General features: G+C 35.3%; 1 protein-coding gene across 1 annotated transcript in view; it reads right to left on the bottom strand.

The window, feature by feature from the left end:
- The window catches only part of UNC13C (unc-13 homolog C), a gene marked incomplete at both ends in the record, with an annotated part of 576,078 nt that overhangs the window by 446,248 nt on the left and 106,266 nt on the right, over positions 1 to 23,564 (bottom strand). Inside the window, 2 exons of the mRNA XM_082648355.1 lie at positions 9,635 to 9,699; positions 10,287 to 10,309. Coding sequence (XP_082504481.1) covers positions 9,635 to 9,699; positions 10,287 to 10,309 — 88 coding nt within the window. The remainder of the gene's footprint in view (positions 1 to 9,634; positions 9,700 to 10,286; positions 10,310 to 23,564) is intronic.

Below are 23,564 nucleotides of genomic sequence, written 5' to 3'. Positions count from 1 at the left end.
GTACTGTAGCTGAGGTAAGTGGTTAAATACCCAAAAATGAGATTCTGGCATTTTCATAGTAATTCCTACTTTTTTATTATTCCAAGTACAGAGACTATCATATTGTAAGTAAAGGTAAATACATGGAATAACATTCTATTTTCTTCAAATTATGAGAAATATGTTACTTTTGAATATTTAATTATAGGTATACATAATTATGGTAGATCATTAAAAAAAAAATTGGCCTCAGTTCATTTCTCCCATAAAGAGTCAGGGTCTATGTCCATGTTCCTTGAATCTGAGCTGAATTTATTACTTTTTCGGGACAACAGAACGTAGCAAAAGTGCTGGTTGTGAGTTCCAGCCTTGGCTTAAAGTAGCCTTGCTGCTTCCACTAGTTTTCTTAGAATCCCGTCACTGCCATATGAATAAGCTTGATCTGGCTGGCTGGACAATGAGTGACGTAGAGCCAGCTCTCCTCTGTTGCCCAGATAACAGCCATATACCCACAGACATGTGAGAACCAGCCGCTGTCCAGCGGACCACACATGCCTAAGTGAATGAGACAAGACTAGCAGATGCATTGTTTTAAGCTACTGAATTTTAGGGTGGTTTACTACACAGCAACATGTGTCTGATACAGTGATTATACTAGGAAAGGATGTAATAGAATCTTAAGGTTAGAAGAGGCTTTAAAGAATCAAACATCTGATATTTAAATTCCCTGTGCAGCATGTCTAACAAGTGATCACCCAAACTACTTAAATCTCTCTGGAAATGGAGAATTTAGTTTTTACAAAATCTCTTACTGTTGGAAATTTCTTCGCATATTGAGAAGTCTGCCTGCTCATAATGTCACCGGTAAGCCATGGTTTTCCCTCTGAATCTCAGGACAATTTATCCCTTTTTCCACACCTAATCCTTTGAATATCTGAAGACCTTGAGCACATTCTCACCACAACTTTCTCTTTTCCACATTCAGTGTCCCTGGCTCATTGGTGGTTTTTCCTATGGTATGATTTGAGAGCCCTTTTCAACCTGTTTGTTTGATCTGCAAGCCTTCTCTTTTGTCTACACCCTATTCAGGTGTTAGTCCCTGAACTGAGCACACAGTCCTGAGAAGCAGAGGAGCTCAACAAGTGCACGGCTTTCTGTCCCGTTCCAACCCTGCATTTCTCTCCATGTGCTCTATGGGGGCTTTCCCTGCAGGCCCCCTGCACTAGTACCACAACCTTATTTAATTTGCCACTAGATTCAATGAACACTTTGGAGTTCTTCATACGTTGATGTTAAACTGTATTTGCTCTCTCTCTTCTATAGGGTCTGAGTTCAAAGCCCACGTTTATCCCTAGTTGTGATAATTAGGGCTGTTGAGAAACATTCCAAGTCTTTCGTCCTTTCAGACACATGATAGGATTGCACCTCAACCCTCCCTTTAAAGTAGTTATTCTACGTGATTTGCTTTGTCCATTGTAATATGAACAGAAGGGAGGCATGTCACGTCTAACTGGAAGTTTTACGAGTTAGAGTCCAGTGTGCCACATCCTAATTTCCCTACAGTGAAAACATGAAAGTGTGTGTTGAGACAAACCTTTGCCAGCCTGGTTCCCTGGGCAACTCTCAAGTACATCCTCCTCCCTTGTTTTATATGCACTGAAAACGCAGTATGAGTGAGAAATAAACCTTTATTTAATACACTAAAATGGGGTAGTATGGTAGGCTATTGCATAGTAACTTAGTATATCAGTCAGGATAAACTATTTATACTTCATCTTGTTATATTCAGTTGTACTATGCTAAAAATCTTTTAGATATTAACTCCATTATCTAATAATACTAGTTATTTTGCCCAACCATGTCACCCTCAAATCCTACAATCAGATCTTTCATATTTCCATTTAGTTCAACTAAAAATAACCTGTCTAATACTCTGGGTTCAGTCATTCAATCCATCACTAATTCACCTCAGTGATATTATGAAATATTACATATTTCTAGGGGATAATACAAAAACCCTTAGCAAACACTTTCCTGGAATCTAGATAGAAATATATGTACAACATTTATTCGATACTCCTATTTAGAAACCTTGTCAGACTAATACATAATGAAATATCAAGTTCAAAATATAATATATAATTACAAAGAACTGATATAGACTCAAGCATCATCTATTGCAGATTACATCAGTGTGGCATAATAGTAAAGCAGCCAAGCCCTGGAATATGTTAGACCTAGTTCAAGCCTCAGCTCTAATAATCACTATTTCACCTTGTCCATATTTAATACCTCTAAGCCTCAGTAACCTCATTTGAAAAATAAAATAACTGTAACATCTACCTCGAAAAGTTGTGATGAGGATTAAAGAAGATAATGCATAAATAACGCATAGATATGGGTCTGTTATACTCTGTAACACTAGAAAAAATATTAGTTGTTATAATAATTATGAATTTAAAACATCATCCCCATTTTTAAAATATCTAAAATGCTTCCTTATATTCCCCCTATAATATTTCATACTGTTTCTAAATGCTAAGAAAGACTAAAAACCAAGAACTACCTACTGGACATCAATGTAGAATTGGTCATATCTGAGAATTACGGTTTGAACAACAAGCTGTTCAATATTTAAGAACACACCGTGGATTAAGCAAACCTGTTACTTCAAATAAGGAGTAATTACAAGGTATGGAGGCGAACTATTTTGTTAGCAGAGACGATTACTGTTTTTCTGCTCTACTCTATTGTCTGCCTATAAGAGGAATCTCTATTATCTGCCTTCATGGAATATGGTATTCATTTATTAAAAGATACTTAAAACCCCATTCAACATATGCTTTACCGGGATATACAATGATCAAGCTCATTTTTTTTCCCCTAAGATAGTTCACGTATGTTCGATGTACTCAATAGCCGTATCAATTAAGTTTTGGAAAGAATCCTCTGGTTTAGGAAGCAAGGTAGTCATAACTGCCATCTTACCTAGAGGAGTTATTTTCAATGATTTTGACTAATAGCTGGTAATTTTCTAACACTTCCTGTTGGGTGTGTTTTTGCTTGGCAGTCACCTAAAGATAAAAAGAAAAGCAGGCCGTTTCTGAGGGGCCAACCAGTGCTGTAGGCAACAGTTCTGGAAGGCTCCAGGGTGAGGAACTGGCTAAACGAAAGCTGTCAGCATTGATGATGGCTGGGAGTGGCTGTGCTTTCCTTCCCTGGAATGAAGGCATTTTCTGCATCCAGGGCTGATATGGATGAAGAGTCATACACATCTTCTCGATCAAAATTGTAAACCTATCTTCCTTAAAAATAAGAGAGTGGCCTTTATGTGATGAGTGAAATCCTGCAACCCAGGATGATCCTGAAGTTGCATATTCTTATGAACAATTTAATAACAGAAGTACAAATGTACTCTGGGTGAGGAATTCTCCATGGACTGCTTTCTTGGCACAGAAAAGGGTCTCATTTAGAGTAGACATCAGGTCTCTTGTGGATGGCAGAAGCTTTTCGCTAATATCATTACCAGAAGATTGGAGAGCCTTGTACAGTATCCCTGGATTGACAGTGGGTCATACTCAAGTGTCCTTCTGCATTTGTAGTCAGAAAAAAAATGTTAAGCTACAAACTCAGGCAAGGTGTCAATCTCTAACTTTGTGAACTATAAGCTAGTAGTAATGAGGTAACAGGTCCATTTTCTTAATCCTTTGAATGAGTTCTGTGAATTATTTGCCAATATCTATGTAGGAAAAAATATGACTGAAAGAAATGATTTATAATCCATTCCAAGAAAACTATGGCATCTATAAGCCTGGTTTAGACTGTAACACTAGACACTAACAGGGTCTGATAATGTGGTCCTGGTGTTTCATAGGTTCATACATTGAAGGAGTCAGTCTAGTGGCTGGTCTTTGTGGCTAACATAAAAATGTACTCTCTAATGACCAAGATTTTCTCAATAGAGGTACTGGGTGCTCTCTGAGTAAGTTACAAGAGTCTAATGAAGCATTTCAGCTCACCATGAACTAGGAAACTGATGGCTGGTGGTAGGCCAAAATTAGGCAGGGTTTTTTGGTTTTGGTTTTGTTTTGGCCATGGGAAGCTAATGGCTTAGCAATCAGTATTTGACACATGGGTTTTAGAAAGTTGATGGCCTTATCTATGTCAGTTTTCCTAGTTAAGAGGCTCTCTGTGTAGGCCAAATCTTGGTGTATAGAATATAACATTTCTGCTTGGCAGGAGGACTGCAGGCAGAGTGTTGAGCACTAGTGGACCTGGTATAACCCAGAGTCTGTGGTAGGGTTGGGACTGTCTCAGCCTCATGTGAGATTCTTTTCTAGCTGATATAACTACCCACTGTCATGATTATGTCTGACATTAGCTATGAGATGCCAGGTTTCATTCTTTCTGTAATAGATTAAGCAAGACAACTCCCTTTATTATTTTTATAAAGGACAAGGTGAAAAAGTTCGTTCAATTATTAATCACCAAAGTTCTCCTTTCTCAGGTAGTAAGAATGGAGTTTATTACAGGAAATCTTTAATACAGTGTGAATTTATATCTAGAGTTTTCTAAAGTGGTAAGGTTTTCTGATAAGAGAATGAAAGGATAAAATTTATCTTAGCATAATTAGAGTAATATTTTTTATAAATTTTCTCAGTAGAATCTTCAAAAGTTTCTCCAAAATGGAGAAAAGGAGATTCACAATCCAAAACAAAGTGGCCTCCTAGTCAACTAGGGTTACATCTACTGTGAGAAAAATCCCCTGATGATATTTTTTCCTGTAAGGGCTTAGTAACATTGAGTTTGAGGGGTGGGTTAAGCTGCTTTTAAAACTCAGAGTACTTCTCATGTGTGTCTGATCCTCAAACCACAATTATTTCAGGAATAATTTTTCTTAAAATGTGGTAGACCTGAATCTCTTAGAAAGTAATTCTAACCAACTGATCGAAGAGACTGCCATTCTAAAACAAAATTAACTTATGAATGAGGTCCTAAATGGGCAAAACACTATCATAAACTTTATAGAAGGAAACCTAAGTAATAAAAGACCAACTCTATGCCTTTAAAGAGCTTAAAATCAAGTCATCAAGGATATGAGTCTTGTTAAGGTTATGCAATTTAAGAAATTAATATGGGCCATAGGAATGACACAAACAAGAACACAGATAAGGTAGATAATATTTCTCTTTTGTACAAGAGAAAAATAGAAATGAAGAAGTATATTGAAAGCCATGTACAAAAAGCCATACTTTACATTGCAGAAATGAGGAGTCATTAGACACATTTAAGTAGAAAAAGACTGTGTGTTAAGGAGATTAATCTTTAACAGTGTATAGATTGGACTTAACGTGGAGGAATAAATTGATGCAGGAAGATCAGCTAGAAGATAAGCTTGCAACTGCGTAGGTAACAGCTACTGAGGACTTAAACTAGACTGATGGCAATCTGAATAAGTTGAAAACAGTACAGGCATGGTGATTGAATTGCTGTACAATTATGAATTGTGAAAGTAGATCCTGTTTGCATCTGATAACCCTTATAACAATTAACAGTCCTAATCCTAACTCACTTCTCTCTAAATCTATAGTGAACTCCTCTACCAAAGCCCCTGGGGAGAAAAGGAGTTCTTCCATGAAAACACTAATCAGAAAGTCAAAGAAAAAGGCCTCCATTTTTCTCCAAAGAGTCACCTGCTACTGTGAGTGAAGCAAACTTACGCCAGGGCTGTCATTTTCTTGGTACTTGGCAAACCTGGTTCAGAGAATGTAAGAATGTTTAATGCATGATGAACCATTGACCCAGGGAAAGGTTTATAGCTCTGGAAAGAGCCATGATCTAGGCTTAGGAGAATTTCTGGCCCTGTCATTTAGAAGTAAGAAAATTACCTGAGGGGACAGGGAAAAATTTCATTTATGGGCTAGACAGGAAAAAAACAAAGAGTTTTCAGCTACCAGAGAAAAGACTGCTGCTATGAGAAAAGATGGGTTAGGAGCCCCTTAACAGTCTAGCTTCCATGTTAAGTGACTGATTTCATGCCCTGACAAAACACGGAGATCAAAACTAGCACCAGGGAAGGTGGCGTGAAGACAGAAGATGACATCCTAAAGTTTATAGAGACTACAGAAGCAATACCAGCACCAATGACAAATATCAAGAGTATATTAAACCTGCTATATCCATATATTGTACCACCTAACTCACGTCAGGTGTAACAACTACAACAAAAACCATGATTTGAATCAAGGTAAACTTAAAAACAAAGGAATTGTTCAGAACTTTGGCTAATGATTGCCTTATTCACATTCACAAAGTTATCCGTTCATGGCAATAACTGAACAACCTTGGAAATCTCACCACTTATTTCATGTATTTTTTTTTCTTTTGCTATTTTACCTATTTGAAAGGGAGGTCAAAACAGAAGCTTTTCTTTTTCTATTTGTCAATCTCTGTGTCATCGAAGTGACATTTAAAGACATCAAAATGTCTGATGCTCAGTAGCCACGGGCATGTATCACTCAGATATTCCTCAGAGAAAATCTAGAACAGTTGGATGACAGCCTTCAGTAACCACACCTCCAGAATCAACTGCAGCGTTCACTTGAGGCCAAACTCTCCCCAAGCTGCTGTCAGTGTTCAGTGAGTGAACTTGGTGAGGGGAATAAGCTGCCCCTGTATGCTCAAAGTGGGACTCCTGTAACAGACAGCCTCACCTCTAGCACTCCCCGTTGGTCTGACTGACACTTTATTGCAGTCTCATGGCAGTTTCATTGCAGTCAGTTTAAGTCTTTTCATACCTAGTCCTCCTCCTTTCTCCTCCCTCTTTTCCAGGCATCAGACCTATATCATGGTCCAAGGCACTTCTTGCCTACTCCTGTTGTCTGTCTCTCCACTTTACTTGAGATGTTTCTCCCCCAAAAGCTCTTGTACGTCTGTCACCTCGGTATGACTCTTAGCTTACATATATGACAAGTTACCAAACTCTTACAAAAGCACTAAGATGTTAAATGTTAAATGTAATGATTTCACTGAAACAAGCATCTTTCCAGCCTTCTCTTTTTCTGTGCATCTTTCCTCTCTTCCTCTCAGTTCTTTTCCAAGAATCTGTCTGAATTTTTATTGTAACAGATAGGAAAAATAAAGTTTGGCATGTATTTTCCAGCAACACTTACAGGAGATGTACAGAGAATGAGCAGAAATCAGCAGCACTGTTAATTCCATTATCGGGTTTCAGTGTGTATAGATTGTGCTTTTATTGACACTTCAGAAGTGAGAGGGAAGGATGGACGTGGTTTGGCTCTGAACTCATTAGGGATGCTGACGGCAGAGAGGTGAAGGATATAGTAGCCTTGCCCTGAAGCAGCAATGACTCCCTATTTTCAGAGTCTGTTCCAGTGTCAGTTTCCCAGGACAACAGAAATTTTAATATTGAGGATTACAGCAATATTTTACTCTACTAAAATATATATATTTAAATACTGATAGGGAAAGTAAAATAAACAAATATTTCTGGAATAAGTTGTGACTGAAAGCTTGCATTTTAATGTACTCTTCAGGTTCTTCACGAGGAACCTGCCTTCAGATAACAGCAAATTCTCTTGTAGACTAAAAATTATCACCTCTTTCCCATACCATCATAATTCCAAAATCCCTTGCTAAGCCCTTGAAATAGGAAATTTCTGGAAAAATAATGTGGAAAGGATCTAAAGAATTGAAATGAAAAGATGACCTATTGTAGCTAGACATTTACACAGCATACACTTAACAACAACATGGATGGAGATTAACTCTGTTGCTCTGGCAATGATAAAAGTCCATATTCAGATATGAGTTAAGAAAGCAAGTTGTTTTCAAGTGATGGATGCCACAGGAAGGTAGGAATTTAAAGAACTGTAAGCTCATAAACTCAGATAAGCCTCTAAGACTATGACATACAAATGTTTTTTAAATTTAAATTGGGATTCAACTTATTTTCTAAAATAAACATTTTATTAGTTTTGTCACAGTATCATTTTTTTATAAACTTAAAGACAGTATATGTGGGGTAGTGGGGAGAGAGTAATCCATTTATAACCTGAATTTTCTATAAATAATCCATAGTGAACTTTTGTCACAGTTCGTTTTTATAACATATTTAAATTATTGTGACATTACAGATGTGAATATAAATCTTCACATATTTAAAGGACATTGAAATGTTTGTATACATAAATAATATCTAGTTACTTATTTGAAAAATCTCAGTAAAAATGATGTTATTATCCAGGAGCTTTAAATTTGAAACTTAAAATTTTTCATATGTTTAATTTAAAGAAAATAGCATGTGGATGTTATTTAACAAAATTCATTTGAAGAGGATGAGAATATTATAAAACATAACCGTGAGACTATTTCTTTTCCCCTCCAAAAAACCCTAAACCATATATCTAAATTTTGCTTCTATTTCTATTGTACACAAAAATGTTCAAATTTCAACACCTATAAAACAATTTAACTATCTATCCTGTGCATTAGCTTTGGTCCACACATTACACTTCGAAAATTGATTATATGTTTGTTCTAGTATCATTTACAATAATGACACAGAAATATTCTGGAAAATTCATTAATAGATGAACAAACATTACATAAATGTTTCGAAATATTTACATCGCTTATGAATAATGAAGTGCAAAGTTTTACAAGGTATGTTGTCAAATAGTAAAAAAGAAAAGGTAAGGAAAAAGAAACCCACAAGTTGCAGATGAAATATAGCATAGTAATTAAGATCAGAGACTCTGGAACTAGACTAACTTTAATACTGACTTTGCTACTTACTAGGTGTATGAAGAGAAAGGTTTGGTTTTGGTTGCTTTTCTTTATTTCTTTGTTTTCAACTACGTTATACATCAGTTTCCTCAGGTAAAATGGAGGTCAAAATAGTACTTACCTCACAGAGCTATTGTAAGGAACAAATGAGTCATTATATATGAAACAATTGTAATGATATCTGCTATTATGTCAGCACTAAACTAGTGCTTCTTTATATATAGAATGGCCTAATTTATGTTCAACGCACAGAGACAAACAAAACTATTATTCTATATGAACTTATAGAACATATATGTTTGCAAGCACACAGAAAAAGGCCTAACAACACACATGCCAAACTGATACCAATGTATCATTAGGGGCATTAAAGGAAATCCCTTGCTGTTTGAGTATCTTACATAGAAAATATAATTAATACATTATTTTGTGATTACATTTTAAATACTTTATACACTCATTAAATGGAACTATAAAAAATAATGGTGAAGATTACATTTACTCACTTATTGACATAAAAAAAATGTTCATGCACATATCGTAAAGTGCAAGCAAGTAGATCAAAACACTATTAATTTTATTAACATGAACTCAGTAATGTAAAATTATACGGTTATGTTTTGTGTATGGAATGATCATGTTAATGTTTATTCATATAATTAAACATAAATATACACAAATCTATACATTACTTTTTTTAAAACACTATAAAAGCTATTTTACTGTGAAAAGAAAGCAACAGCAAGGCAAGCTAATTATGCCATCATGCAACATTCTGCATTCAAAATACATATGTTGAGAACCATTGATGAATGGAACGAATTAGAAAGGTTATGAATGTACTTACCCACCAAACGCCTGAAGTGCAGAGAACTGGGAAGCATCCAAATCACTGCCACTTACTATTCGAGCCTTAAACGAAAATGGAGAAAAACAAAAACAAAACAAAAGAAAGAGGCTTTTAGCATCCTATAGCTGTGTATACATGAATTTGGAACACGCGTCAACTGCACTAGACACGTAACACCTAGTATGACAGATGCTAAGCAGGGTCAGCTTCAAGTCAAAGCTACTGTGTTTTTGTGAGTGGAGGTTTTGAAATTAGCTGTCAGCATTCAGACAAAAGCACTGGCAGAGTCGAGGAAAATATCATATTCCAAATACTATTTGCCCTTAAAACTTGGTATGTGCAGTGAAGATCATGAATCAGTCAGAGAGATCATGATTCGCCAGACTTAAAAACAGATGCTGAGTTTGACCGTAGCAGACCCCTAGGTTGGCAAGTGTAAGCTAAAGTAAGCGAAGCTGGCAAGGGGTAACCTCTTCATAAATGCAACAGATTGGGGCACACTTAAAGGACAACCAAAGAATGGAAAGCTGGGATAACATGCACAGTTCACAACTAAAACAGAAGAACCAAAACAGGTCTAATATGTCACAAACAAACATGTACAAAAGACAAGATCCCTCAGGAGGGAAGAAAAAGTATGATTTAAAACCTTTTCATCCACAGAACTGCTATCTGAAAGAGAATCAGGAAAAGAAGGAATAAATGTTAGATGGAGTACTTTTCAAGAAATCATTTAAACATATACATGAACAAAGTGTTAGTGTTATATAGTTTAAAATCATAAATGAACCCCAAGGGAAGAAGGATAGTTGGTCCTCACAATTTAAAGAGCCGGAAAATGTGCCAGAATGCTTGAAAAGTATAAAAGAGTGATTACAGGACTTAACGAAAGACAATGTGTCGTAAAAAGAAAAGAACAGTTTAAGTATCAGAATGCCTAGGCTCCAGTTGGGGCTCTGCCACTTACTAAGCACACTGGGCAAACTACCAAATTCTCTGGAGTCTGGAGGCTAGACCTAACTCTGAAATAAAGTCACTAATACTTTGCTTTTTGCCTCCAAACTTTGTGGAGAGGATCAATTAAGAACAATATATATGAAAGTAAACCCCAGGTGACTATATAAACTAAAGATGTTTTATTGAGGGATTATTTATGGCTTCTTATAGAACTTCAGAACTGAAAGATTAATTAAGTATATTTCATCTTGCAAATAAGAAAACTTGCCTGAAAGGATTAAATGACTTAGGATCCCAAAACTAGTAAATGACAGAGTGGGACACAAATCCCGGGCTTCTGATCCCCCACCTGCTGCCCTTTAGATCCAATGTCTCAGGTGAACTGAACAAAACAGTGAGGGGCGGTTGATCCACAGTGCTCCAGTGCAACTTAAGATAAATCACAAGGTCAACATTTATCACTTTCAACTGCTCATGGGCCCAAGTAGATGAACAATGTACTACTGTTTGTTTGTTGTTGTTTTTTCCTTTTTGAAACTCAAGTCTAAATCTGTAAGGGTCATCATAGCATGGTCCATTTCTACCTTACATAGTGTTATTGCTTTTTAGCATAAAGCTGGAGGGATTTCTGGAGGGATTTCTCTATGAATACAAGTTTGCAGAAAGCTAGAGCTGGCAAGACCTTACAGTTCATGTAGTCCAATCCCCTTATTTTTATAGATGAGCCCCAGAGACAGAAAGATTTCCCTGAGGTCATGTAACTCAATGATGACCTTTATTGATAAAAATCTGAAATGTATTTATTTTCCTGACTCATTAAGTATGAACCAGTTAACATAACTAAATATTTTTGTGCAATATTTAAGATTTTACAATATCCCAGGGTTCTATCTTTGAATATAAAACAGGGTAAGGCACAATATAGAGTAATAAAGCAAATCTTATTTATGGCCATAAGCATTTTTAAATACTTCACAAAATACAGAAAATAAAATTCAGCACAGTATCAGAAGAATAATATATCACAGCCATGAAGATTTTTTCATAAGCATGATTTAAAATCACTGATGAATTTAACATGACATATTAACTGGTCATAAAATACATATCTGCATTTCAACAGGAACACAGAAGTTATTAGATAAAATTTCAAAATCTTCCAAATAATTTTTAACCTATTTAAAATAGGATTGGAATGAGTCTTAAGTTTAATATGCTAAAAACATCTTTCAGAATCAACTTAAGTGCAAAATATTAGGGCATCCCTATTATTAAAACCAAAACGAAAATGTTCACTACTGTATTTTAACTTAATTCCAGAAATTCTGACCAATATATTAAAACAGAAATAAACAACACCAATGTTGAAAGGTAAAATACAGAGTTATTATTTTTCAGGAATTACAGTATTATACCCTGAAAACAAGCCAAACCAAACCACCTGGAAAACTATTAGGATAATAAAATAGGTGGCAAAGTGAATATATAACCAACACATCAAATAACAACATTAAGTTATTTCCTACTAACTAGCAATAACTAGTTTGGAATACAAGAACATTAGATCTCATTTCAAATATCCAGTACTGTGACACAGTCTTCCATTCTAACTGGCTTCTATAGCAACCACTTGACTATATAAAGGTAATCTTACCAAAGTTGTTATTTTTCAGCTGCTAAATGTGGTAATACATTAACTTTTCATTCATTGATTCATTCAATGTTCATTCATTCTTTCACTGAATACATATTTTTATTAATTATCAATGAACCTTTGTTGTTCACTTTGACTCCTTTCTTGTCCCCATTTGAAACCTTTCTGAAATACAAATATGATGTCACTTCCCTTTTTAAAACCCACCAATGTCACCCAATGCCCATTTGAGAAAATTAGATCTATATATACTAGAAATTCATGGCTCACCAGTCCTCATTCACATCCTACACTTTGGCCACAATTAAATTCTTGCCCTTTAGTTTCCATGACATGTCTTTTAAATATGTACCTTTGCATTTTCAGTTTCCTCCCCCTAAAAGAAGTTACTGCTTTCTTCATCCAGCTAACTGCCTGTCAGCCTCCAAAACTCAGTTGAAGCACAACCCCCTCTCCTGGAATCTTGTCACTTTTCAGGGATTCATGGTATTTATACATGAGCGCTGCACACTGTGTATTCCTCTTGGCTAACCCTCAAAATTTCCCAATTTCCTTATCTGAAATTATTCTAAAAAAGTGTCTCAATGATACTTTATTTAAGCTTTTTGTCAACTTCCATTATATTCCTGAAACACCAGATGACTAATAAATGTTTGCTAAGCAGTGAATGTACAACCTTACATAAGCTATACAACTTTATTGAAGTATTTAAAAATCCATATAAAGAAAATTATTATTTCATCTTTCTGTATAGGGAGGATGAATTACTTTCTAACAGATTTATAGATTTAACAGTTAAAATCCTAATGGCAAGTTGTTGTAACTTGAAATTATTCTAATTTTAAGTATAACTAGGTCAACAAACAAGTAAAAACACATAAGATTGTTTTAAAGGAGATTAATGAGGGCAGATTACACAAATATTAAAAGTCTATAATAGCTAAAATATTATGGTTGTGGCAAAATAATAGAAGATCAATGAAACATACGTATACATCCTTATGTATACTCTAAAGTAATATACCCTTATACTTAAGAACTTAGTGAATAAGAAAGGACATATTATTATCAAAGAAAATGAGAAACATTAGTTAATAAGTGATGCTTATGGGGGCAGAGACAAGATGGCAGAGTAGAAGGACTTGAGCTCACCCCCCTCACCAAAACACCAAAATCACAACTGACTGCTGAACAACCATTGACCAAAAAACACTGGAAACTACCAATAAGACAAAGAAGAAGCCAAATGAGACACTAGAAGAAGCACAATCATGATAAAATCAAATCACATATCTGCCAGGTGGGTGACCCACAAAATGGAAAACAATTATATGACAGAAGTTATCCCAGAGGAGTGAAAGTTCTGATCCCCACATCAGGCACCCCATCATGAGAGTCTTGCATCAGGAGGAGTCCCCAGAGCATCTGGCTTTGAAGGTCAGTGGGGTTCTGATCACAGGAATTCCACAGGAATGGGAGAAACAGAAACTCCACTCTTGGATGTTGCACACAAGGTCTTGCGCACACCCAGACACAGGGGAAAAAGCAATGACCTCATAAAAGCCTGGGCCAGACCTACTTGCAGGTATTGGAAGGTCTCCTGCAGAGGCAGGGGGAGGCTGTGGCTCACTGCAGGGGAAAAGATAATGGAGGCTGTAGTTCTGGAGAATACTCATTGGCAAGAGCCCTCCCATAGGTCACCATTTTCCCACAAGACCTGGCACCACCCAATGGCCTGTACGCTCCAGTGCTGAAACACCTCAGGCCAAACCACCAACAGGGTGGGAACACAGCCCCACCCATCTGCAGACAGGCTACCTAAAGTCTTCCTGAGCCCACAGCTTCCCAATGAACACACCCCTTCACATAGCCCTGCCCACCAGAGGGACAAGACCAAGCTCTAGTAACCAGTGGGCAAGAACCAGTCCCTCCCACCAGAAAGCTGGCATAAGCCCCTTAGACCAGCATTATCCATCAGGGGACAGACAGCAGAAGCAAGAAGAACTAAAACCCTGCCTCCTGAGGAACAGAAACAGCAAACACAGAAAGTTAGACAAAATGAGACAGCAGAGGAATGTGTCCCAGATGAAGGAACAAGATAAAACCCCAGAAGAACTACTAAGTGAACGGGAGATAGGTAATCTACCTGAAAAAGAATTCAGGGTAATGATAGTAAAGATGATCTAAAATCTTGGAAAAAGAATGGAGGAACAGACAGAGAAGATAGAAGAAATGTTTAAAAAAGAGCAAGAAGATCTACAGAACAAACAGAGATGAACACTACAATAACTGGAATAAAAATACACCAGAAGGAATCAGTATCAGAATACATGAATCACAAGAATGAATAAGTGAACTGAAAGACAGAATGGTGGAGATCACTGCTGCAGAACAGAATAAAGAAAAAAGAATGAAAAGAAATGAGGACAGTCTAAGAGACCTCTGGGACAACATTAAACACACCAATATTCTCAGTATGGAGGTCCTAGAAGGAGAAGTCAGAGAGAAAGGATCTGAGAAAATATATGAAGAGTTAATAGATGAAAACTCCCCTATCATGGGAAACGAAGCAGTCATCCAAGTTCCAGGAAATGCAGAAAGTCCCAGGCAGGAAAACCCCAAGGAGGAACATGCCGAGAGACATAGTAATCAAGTTGACAAAAATTAAAAACAAAGAAAATATTAAAAGCAACGAGGGAAAAGCAAAAATAACATACAGGGAATTCCCAAAAGGTTATCAGCTGATTTTCAGCAGAAACTCTACAGGCCAGAAGGGAATGGCAAAATATATGTAAAGTGATGAAAGGGAAGAACCTACAACCAAGAATACTCTACCAAGTAATGCTCTCTTTCAGATGTGATGGAGAGATCAAAAGCTTTATAGACAAGAAAAAGCTAAGAGAATTCAGCACCATCAGAACAGCTTTGCAACAAATGCTAAAGGAACTTCTCTAGGTGCAAAAGAAAAAGCCACAACTAGAAACAAGAAAATAATGAATGGAAAAGCTCACCAGTAAAGGCAAACAAGAGTAAAGGTAGGAAGTCATCCACACACAAATATGAAGTCAAAACCAGCAACTGTGAGAAGAGGAGAGTATGCAGGACATTGGAAATGCATTTGAAATTGCAGGACATTGGAAATGCATTTGAAATTAAGGGACCAGCAACTTAAAAAAATCTTGTTTGTATACAGAATGCTATATCAAAACCTCATGGTAACCACAAAAACTACAATAGATACACAAAAAATAAAAAGGAATCCAAACACAACACTAATGTTAGTCATCAAAACACAACAGAAGGGAAGAGAAAGGGAAGGAAAAAGACCTACAAAAACAAAAACAAAACTATAACAAAATGGCAATAAGTACATATCGATAATTACCTTAAACATATATGGATTAAATGTTCCAACCAGAAGACAAAGACTGGCTGAATGTATACAAAAATAAGACCCATATATGTGCCGTCTACAAGAGACCCACTTCAGATCTAGGGACATATACCAACTGAAAGTGAAGGGATGGAATAAGGTATTCTATGTAAATGGAAATCAAAAGGAAGCTGGACTAGCAATACTCATATCATACAAAACAGACTTTAAAATAAAGACTGTTACAAAAGACAAAGAAGGACACTTCATAATGATCAAGGCAACAATCCAAGAAGAAGATATAATAATTGTAAACATATATGTACCCAACATGGGAGCACCACAATATATAAGGAAAAAACTAACAGCCATAAAAGGAGAAATCGACAGTAACACATTAATAGTGGGGGACTTTAACACCCCACTTTCATCAATAGACAGATCATACAGGGAGAAAGTCAAAAAGGAAACACAGGCCTTAAATGACACATTAGACCAGATAGACTTAATTGATATTTATAAAGCATTCCATCCAAAAGCAGCAGAATACACATTCTCCCTACTGCACATGGAACATTCTCCAGACCTTACCACATGCTGGGCAACAAAATCAAGCCTAAGTAAATTTAATAAAATTGAAATCATATCAAGCATCTATTCTGACCACAATGCAATGAGATTAGAAATCAACTACAAAAAAAAACTGGAAAAAAACACAAACACATGGAGGCTAAACAATATGCTACCAAACAACCAATTGATCATTGAAGAAATCAAAAAAGAAATTAAAAAATACCTAGAGAAAAATGAAAACATGACGATCCAAAACTTATGGGGCTCAGCAAAAGCAGTTCTAAGAGGGAAGTCCATAGCAATTCAAGCTCACCTCAAGAAACAAGAAAAATCTCAAATAACCTAAACTTACACCTAAAGCAACTAGAAAAACAACAACAAACAAAATACAAAGCTAGTAGAACAAAATAAATCACAAAGATCAGAGCAGAAAAAATTGAAATAGTGAAGAACAATAGAAAAGATCAATAGAACTAAAACCTGGTTCTCTGGAAAGATAAACAAAATTGATAAACCTTTAGTCAGGCTCAACAAGAAAAACTCAGAGATAGAGGGCTCAAATCCAAAAAATTAGAAATGAAAAAGGAGAAGTTCCAATGGACACAAAGGATAATAAGAGAATACTACAAGCAACTATATGCCAATGAAAGGAACAACCTAGAAGAAGTGGACAAATTCCTGGAAAGATACAGTCTCCCAAGACTGAGCCAGGGAGACATAGAAAATATGAATATGCCAATCACAAGTACTGAAATTGAAACTGTGATGAAAAACTCACAACAAACAAAAGTCCAGGACCAGATGGTTTCACAGGCAAATTCTCTCAGACATTTAGAGAAGAGTTAATGCCTATCCTTCTCAAACTATTCCAAAGAATTGCACAGGAAGGAATATTCCCAAACTCATTCTATGAGGCAACCATCCCCCTGATACCAAAACCAGACAAAGGTACCACAAAAAAGAAAATTACAGGCCAATATTACTGATGAACATCGATGCAAAAATCCTCAACAAAATACTAGTAAACCAAATGCAACAATACATTAAAAGGATCATACACTACGAATAAGTTGGATTTATCCCAGGGATGCAAGGATTTTTTTAATATCCATAAATGAATCAGTGTGATACAACACATTAACAAAGAATAAAAATCATATGATCATCTCAATAGATGCAGAGAAAACTTTTGACAAAATTCAGCACTCATTCATGATGAAAACTCTCCAGAAACTAGATATAGAGGGAACATACCTCAACATAATAAAGCCCATATATGACAAACCTACAGCTAACATCATACTCAATGGTGAAAGGCTGAAAGCATTTCCTCTAAGATCAGGAACAAGACAGTGATATACACTCTTGCCACCTTTATTCAACATAGTTTTGAATTTGGAAGTACTAGCCATGCCAATCAGAGAAGAAAAAGAAATAAAAGGAATCCAAATTGGAAAAGAAATATAACTGTCACTGTTTGCAGATGACATGATACTATACATATATAATCGTAAAGATGCCACCAGGAAACTACTAGAGCTAATCAATGAATCTGGTAAAGTTGCAGGATATAAAATTAATACACAGAAATCTGTTGCATTGCTATACACTAACAATGAAAGATCCGAAAGAGAAATTAAAGAAACAACCCCATTCACCATCACATTAAAAAGAACAAAATACCTACGAATAAACCTACCTAAGGAGGGAAAAGATTTGTACTCTGAAAACTATAAGATGCTGAAGAAAAAAATCAAAGATGACACAAACAAATGGAAAGATATACCATGACCGTGGATTGAAAGAATCAATATTGTCAAATGACTATACTATCCAAGGCAATCTACAGATTCAATGCAATCTCTATCAAATTACCAATGGCACTTTTCACAGAACTAGAAAAATCGTTAACATTTGTACAGAGACACAAAAGGCCCTGAATAGCAAAAGCAATCTTGAAAAAGAAAAATGGAGCTGGAGGAATCAGGCACCTTGACTTCAGACTATACTACAGTCATCGAAACAGTATGGTACTAGCACAAAAAAACAGAAATACAGTTCAATGGAAGAGGATAGAAAGCCCAGAAATTAAACCATGCACTATGGTCAATTAATCTACAACAAAGGAGGCAAAACTATACAATGGAGAAAAGACAGTCTCTTCAATAAATGGTGCTGGGAAAACTGGACAGCTACATTTAAAAAAATGAAATTAGAATATTCTCTAACCGCACACACCAAAATAAACTCAAAATGGATTAAAGACCTAAGTGTAAGACTGGATACTATAAAACTCTTAGAAGAAAACATAGGCAGAACACTCTTTGACATAAATTGCAGCAAGATCTTTTTTGATCTGTCTCCTAGAGTAATGAAAATAAAAACAAAAATAAACAAATGGGACCTAATTAAACTTAAAAGCTTTTGTACAGGAAAGGAAACCATAAACAAAATGAAAAGACAACCCACAGAATGGGAGAAAATATTTGCAAACAATGAGAGGGACAAGGTATTAATCTCCAAAAGTTACAAGCAGCTCATGCAGCTCATTATCAAAAAAAAAAAAAAGAAAGTAAAGAAAAATCCAATCTAAAAATGGGCAGAGGACCTAAACAGACATTTCTCCAAAGAAGACAGGCAGATGGTCAACAGGCATATGAAAAGATTCTCAACGTTGCTAACTATTAGAGAAATGCAAGTCAATACTACAATGAGATATGTAACATTTAACACCAGTCAGCATGGCCATCATCAAAAACTTTACAAACAATAAATGCTGAAGAGCATGTGGAGAAAAGGGAAACCTCCTACACTGTTGGTGGGAATGCAGATTGGTGCAGCCACTGTGGAGAACGGAAGGGAGGTTCCTTAAAAAACTAAAAACAGAGCTACTACATAACCCAGCAATCCCACTCCTGGGTATGTATCCAGAGAAAAACATGGTTCAAAAGGATACATACACCCCAATGTTCACTGCAACATTTTTTTAGAATAGCCAAGACATGGAAACAACCTAAATGTCCATCAACAGATGAATGGATAAAGATGTCGTACATATATACAATGGACTATCACTCAGCCATTAAAGTGTGAAATAATACCTTTTGCAGCAATATGGATGGACCTGGAGATTATCATACTAACAGAGAAAGACAAATATCATATGATATTTCTTATATGAAGAAAATAAAAAAATGATACAACTGAACTTATTTACAGAACAGAAACAGACTCACAGACTTGGAAAACAAACTTATGGTTACCAAAGGGGAAAGGTGGGGATAGGAATAAATTGGGAGTTTGGGATTCACAAATACACACTACTATATTTAAAATAGATAACCAACAAGGATCTGGTTTATAGCAGAGGGATCTCTGCTCAATATTCTGTAATAACCTAAATGGAAAAAGAATTTGAAAAAGAATAGATATAGATGTATAACTGAATCACTTTGCTGTACACCTGAAACTAACACAACATTGATATCAAATATATTCCAATATGAAATAAAAATTATAAATAAAATGTTACTTAGAACATTGGGTAAATATTTCTAATACTCATTTGTATCTCATACATATATCATGAAGTTCCAGATGTATTATTAAATTTAAACTAATTCAAGTAAGAAAAAGTAAAAATAAAAATGTATATTTAGTAAGCCTATGGAATAAGAAGATATGCTCAAACTTAGAGGTAAAAGAATACAACAAAGAGAAACGTTTGATAAATTTATATTCATTTACTATTTTTGTTTACAAAAACAAGAAAATAAAAATATTTTTTGCTGAATACATGTATATTAATATGTTCAATGTATAAAGAACTCTCACATGTCTATAAAAAGTGACACTAATACCCCAATAGATACACGGTCAAGAATGTGACTAGATAATTCACAAGTTAGAATGCAATAGTCAATAAGCATGAAAAATTAACCAGTTTATTAAAACTATGCCTAACCATGATCATAAAATTAGCAAAGTTAAGAATAATCATATTAATTTCAATGATATTGAAAATAATTACCAAGGTCTTTGAGGATATCAAGAATCAGGCACTCTGATATAGGGTTGGTAACAGTGAAAATTATATTTGTCAGAAACCTTTTAGTGATATCTAGCGATAAACTTTGTTCTTATGGGTAAATTCCCTTTTTGGAAGTTGATGCTAAGGAAATTAAATTTGTTATGGACTGAATTGTGTCCCCCTTAATCCATATGCCAAAGTCTTAACTCCCAGTACCTCAGAATACAGCCTTGTTTGGGAGTAGAGTTCTTGCAGATATAATTAAATGAGGTCATACTGGAGAAGGGTGATCCACAATCCAGTATGACTGATGTCCTTATAAGAAGGAGAAATTTGGAGACAGATAAACACACCCAAGAAAAACATCACATAAAAATCAGAGTTATACTGCGAAGCCTAAGACCTACCTACCAAGTGTCACAAGAGAGGCCTGACAGATCCATCCCTAGAGCCTTCAGAGGGAGCACTGCCTTGTCAATACACCTGCATCTAGCCTCCAGAACTATGAGACAATTTCTCTTGTTCTCAGTCACTCAGTTCATGGTGCTTTGTTACAACAGCCCTAGCAAACTAAAATAATTTTAAATACTGAAGAAAATCTATGTGTGAGGATCTGCATTGTTTCATTATTTACAACAACAAAAAAAAACTGGACAAACATACACAGCCAAGTATAGAAGCGTGGGTTGAAAATTATGTTCTATGACCTAGATGCAATAATTTGCTATTATCAAAATAAATGCATTTAAAGACTATATAAAGATGTAGGAAATATTATATATGTATATTATATATACGATATATATATACATTTATATTATACACGTTACATATGTATGTAATCAATATACACATTCTCACAGTGGCTTTGTTCCTTGATGAATTGCCTTTTACTCTACATGTAGCTATTTTGCTTAGTTGAATTCTGGTTAAAATTCTAATTACATGCTGGATACTCCCCATAATGCTTCTCCTAATGCTCCTTGTCTTAGAAGTTCTATCATCTCACATCAAGGTCATTTTGCAGTTCAGTGACTTGATATCTTTAATATAGACCCATGGTGCCCCCATGTACTTATAGTGAAACCTCCTCTATAAATGGGATTACAGTGAATTTCTGTGACTGTATGCTTCTTAATGTCTCAAAATAACATAGTTAATTTTTTTAAACATAATATTTATCAGGTGAACATCATTATTCTAATCAACCATGCTGCATGGGAACCAAGGAAACTAAAATCTTTAGCATGTAGGAGTGCACATGATGTAAGTTTAATAAGCCCATCAGAAGTTCTTGTGTGAGCATCCCTGAGAAGGAAATCTGAATGTGATTTAGGCAACATGTGACCACCTTTGCCCTCAGTTTTCCCTCATATAAGTGAACTAAGGTTTGACTAGCATGTATCTGAAACCTCTAACTCTAAATTTCATGCTTTTGTTTGCATATGTATAATAAAACTTCACTATAACAAAGTGTATTTACTCACAAGCTACCACAAAAATATTTAAAATTAGTATCTAATGCTTAAATGAGTTATTTATAATCATTTCACATTCTCCTAAGATAAAAGTAAAAATTGTTTCCACTCTTGATATTTTACCCATAACACCACACCTTTGGAAGGAAATTTGGTAGAAGAGACCTCTAAGTTTGTAAAGAATCTGAGTTCTAGAGTCATACCTGGCTTAGGAGTTTCATTAAACTTCTTTGCTCTATGGTTCTTCATTGATAATATATAGCTTCCACTGGTAGTAATATTTCAGTATGTGCTTTGGAAATATGTTTGCTTTACTTACCAGGACATCAAAGTATCTATCACTTTTACAACATGTACAATATATGCCTGAGAATCATGAAATGGGAGCTGAAGACAATTCAGAGAAAACGTTATAATGTTATCAGAGTACTGTTGAGTTGCCATTAACTTTTACAGAATACCTACTATGTGCTACATAATCTGCAAAGCACATTATCTGCTCTTTTATTGAATGCTTTGAACTGTCTTATAATGTATCAATATTCCTTAGATGCTGCCAGGGCAAAGGAAATGCTGTGAGCATGGCTCACATTTCAGTTCTAATTCTGGATGCAATAGGGTGGGTGCTAAGTCAAAGATTAATGCTTATTAACTCATCTTACACTTTTGTTCAAGGAGGTAACCTGAAAAATTGAGTCAAAAATATGAAAGATATCATATGGGAGCAAGAGAAGAAATCTCTCTCTCCAGCCAGAGAGGATAAGGGGTTTAGAAGGAATAGTAGATTATTTATGAGTGGGTCTTTGTCAAATGAAAGCATTCTTGGCAGAGGGAAAGTAATTTTAAAAGGCACTGAAGCTTGAAAGAGTATAGTGTGTTAGGAACTAAAACATGGGAATGTGAGAGTAAATACTAAGAAATAAAAGGTAGATAAATGGAGCTCATAGTATGAAAATCTTCACATACCTTATTAAGGAATTTATACCCTAATTGCAATTTGAAACCACAAATAGCTAGACAGTGACATATAACATGAACAGAATTTTATTTTCTGTTTTAAAAAATCCAAACCAGTCCCCTTGACAAGGCAGAACAAGACGATATGGAATGGTCTGCTAATTGATCCACATATACCACAATTTTACACAGATACACAAATGGTAAGTAAAGTAATTTTTAAAACTTTAAAGCATATCTAAACTCAAAAAGAAGAACAATCTCCCAATATGTACAAATGAAGTAGAAATTCAGCACTAACTATGAATGAAATAAAACCCAAAATTGCTTACAGGGGTATTGCAACCATTCATTCATTCATTCAGCAAATATTGATCAAGAGCTCCCTAGGTGCTAAGCACTGTGCTAGGGACTAAGGATACCAAACTTGAAAATAAAGATAAAATTACATAAGCAGTGGTGATATTTAACGTTAAGTCTACATCACAGAATCTGCACAAGCAAAGCTAAAAATCTTCTTGAAGCTACCTGGGTAAATCAGGAAGTCAAAACCGTATAAATACACTCATACAGTATAAACGAATGAGATAAAAATTATCTATGGCAATGGAGAAACAAGGAAGTTTTCCATCCACTTAAAGACATAAACAAAAAAAAATTTACAAAGGAAAACCTGAATCTCAGGCCTGTACCAAATGCGGTTTCACAGTTCACATAGAAATTAAATACATTTATTCTTTTCCCATAAAATACTAATAAAAATTGACAACGCACCTTGCCACAAAAGAAACCTCAACATATTCCATCAAAGTGTTATCCTAAAGACCAATTACATAAGAAATCAACAATGGGTCAGTGATTTAAAAAAACAAAAAACCCCTCCATTTTGAAACTCATTAACACTT

Source organism: Grampus griseus (assembly GCF_964374135.1).
Source record: "Grampus griseus genome assembly, chromosome: 2".
Lineage (NCBI taxonomy): Eukaryota > Metazoa > Chordata > Mammalia > Artiodactyla > Delphinidae > Grampus > Grampus griseus.
This window is presented reverse-complemented; position numbering and strand designations above follow the sequence as displayed.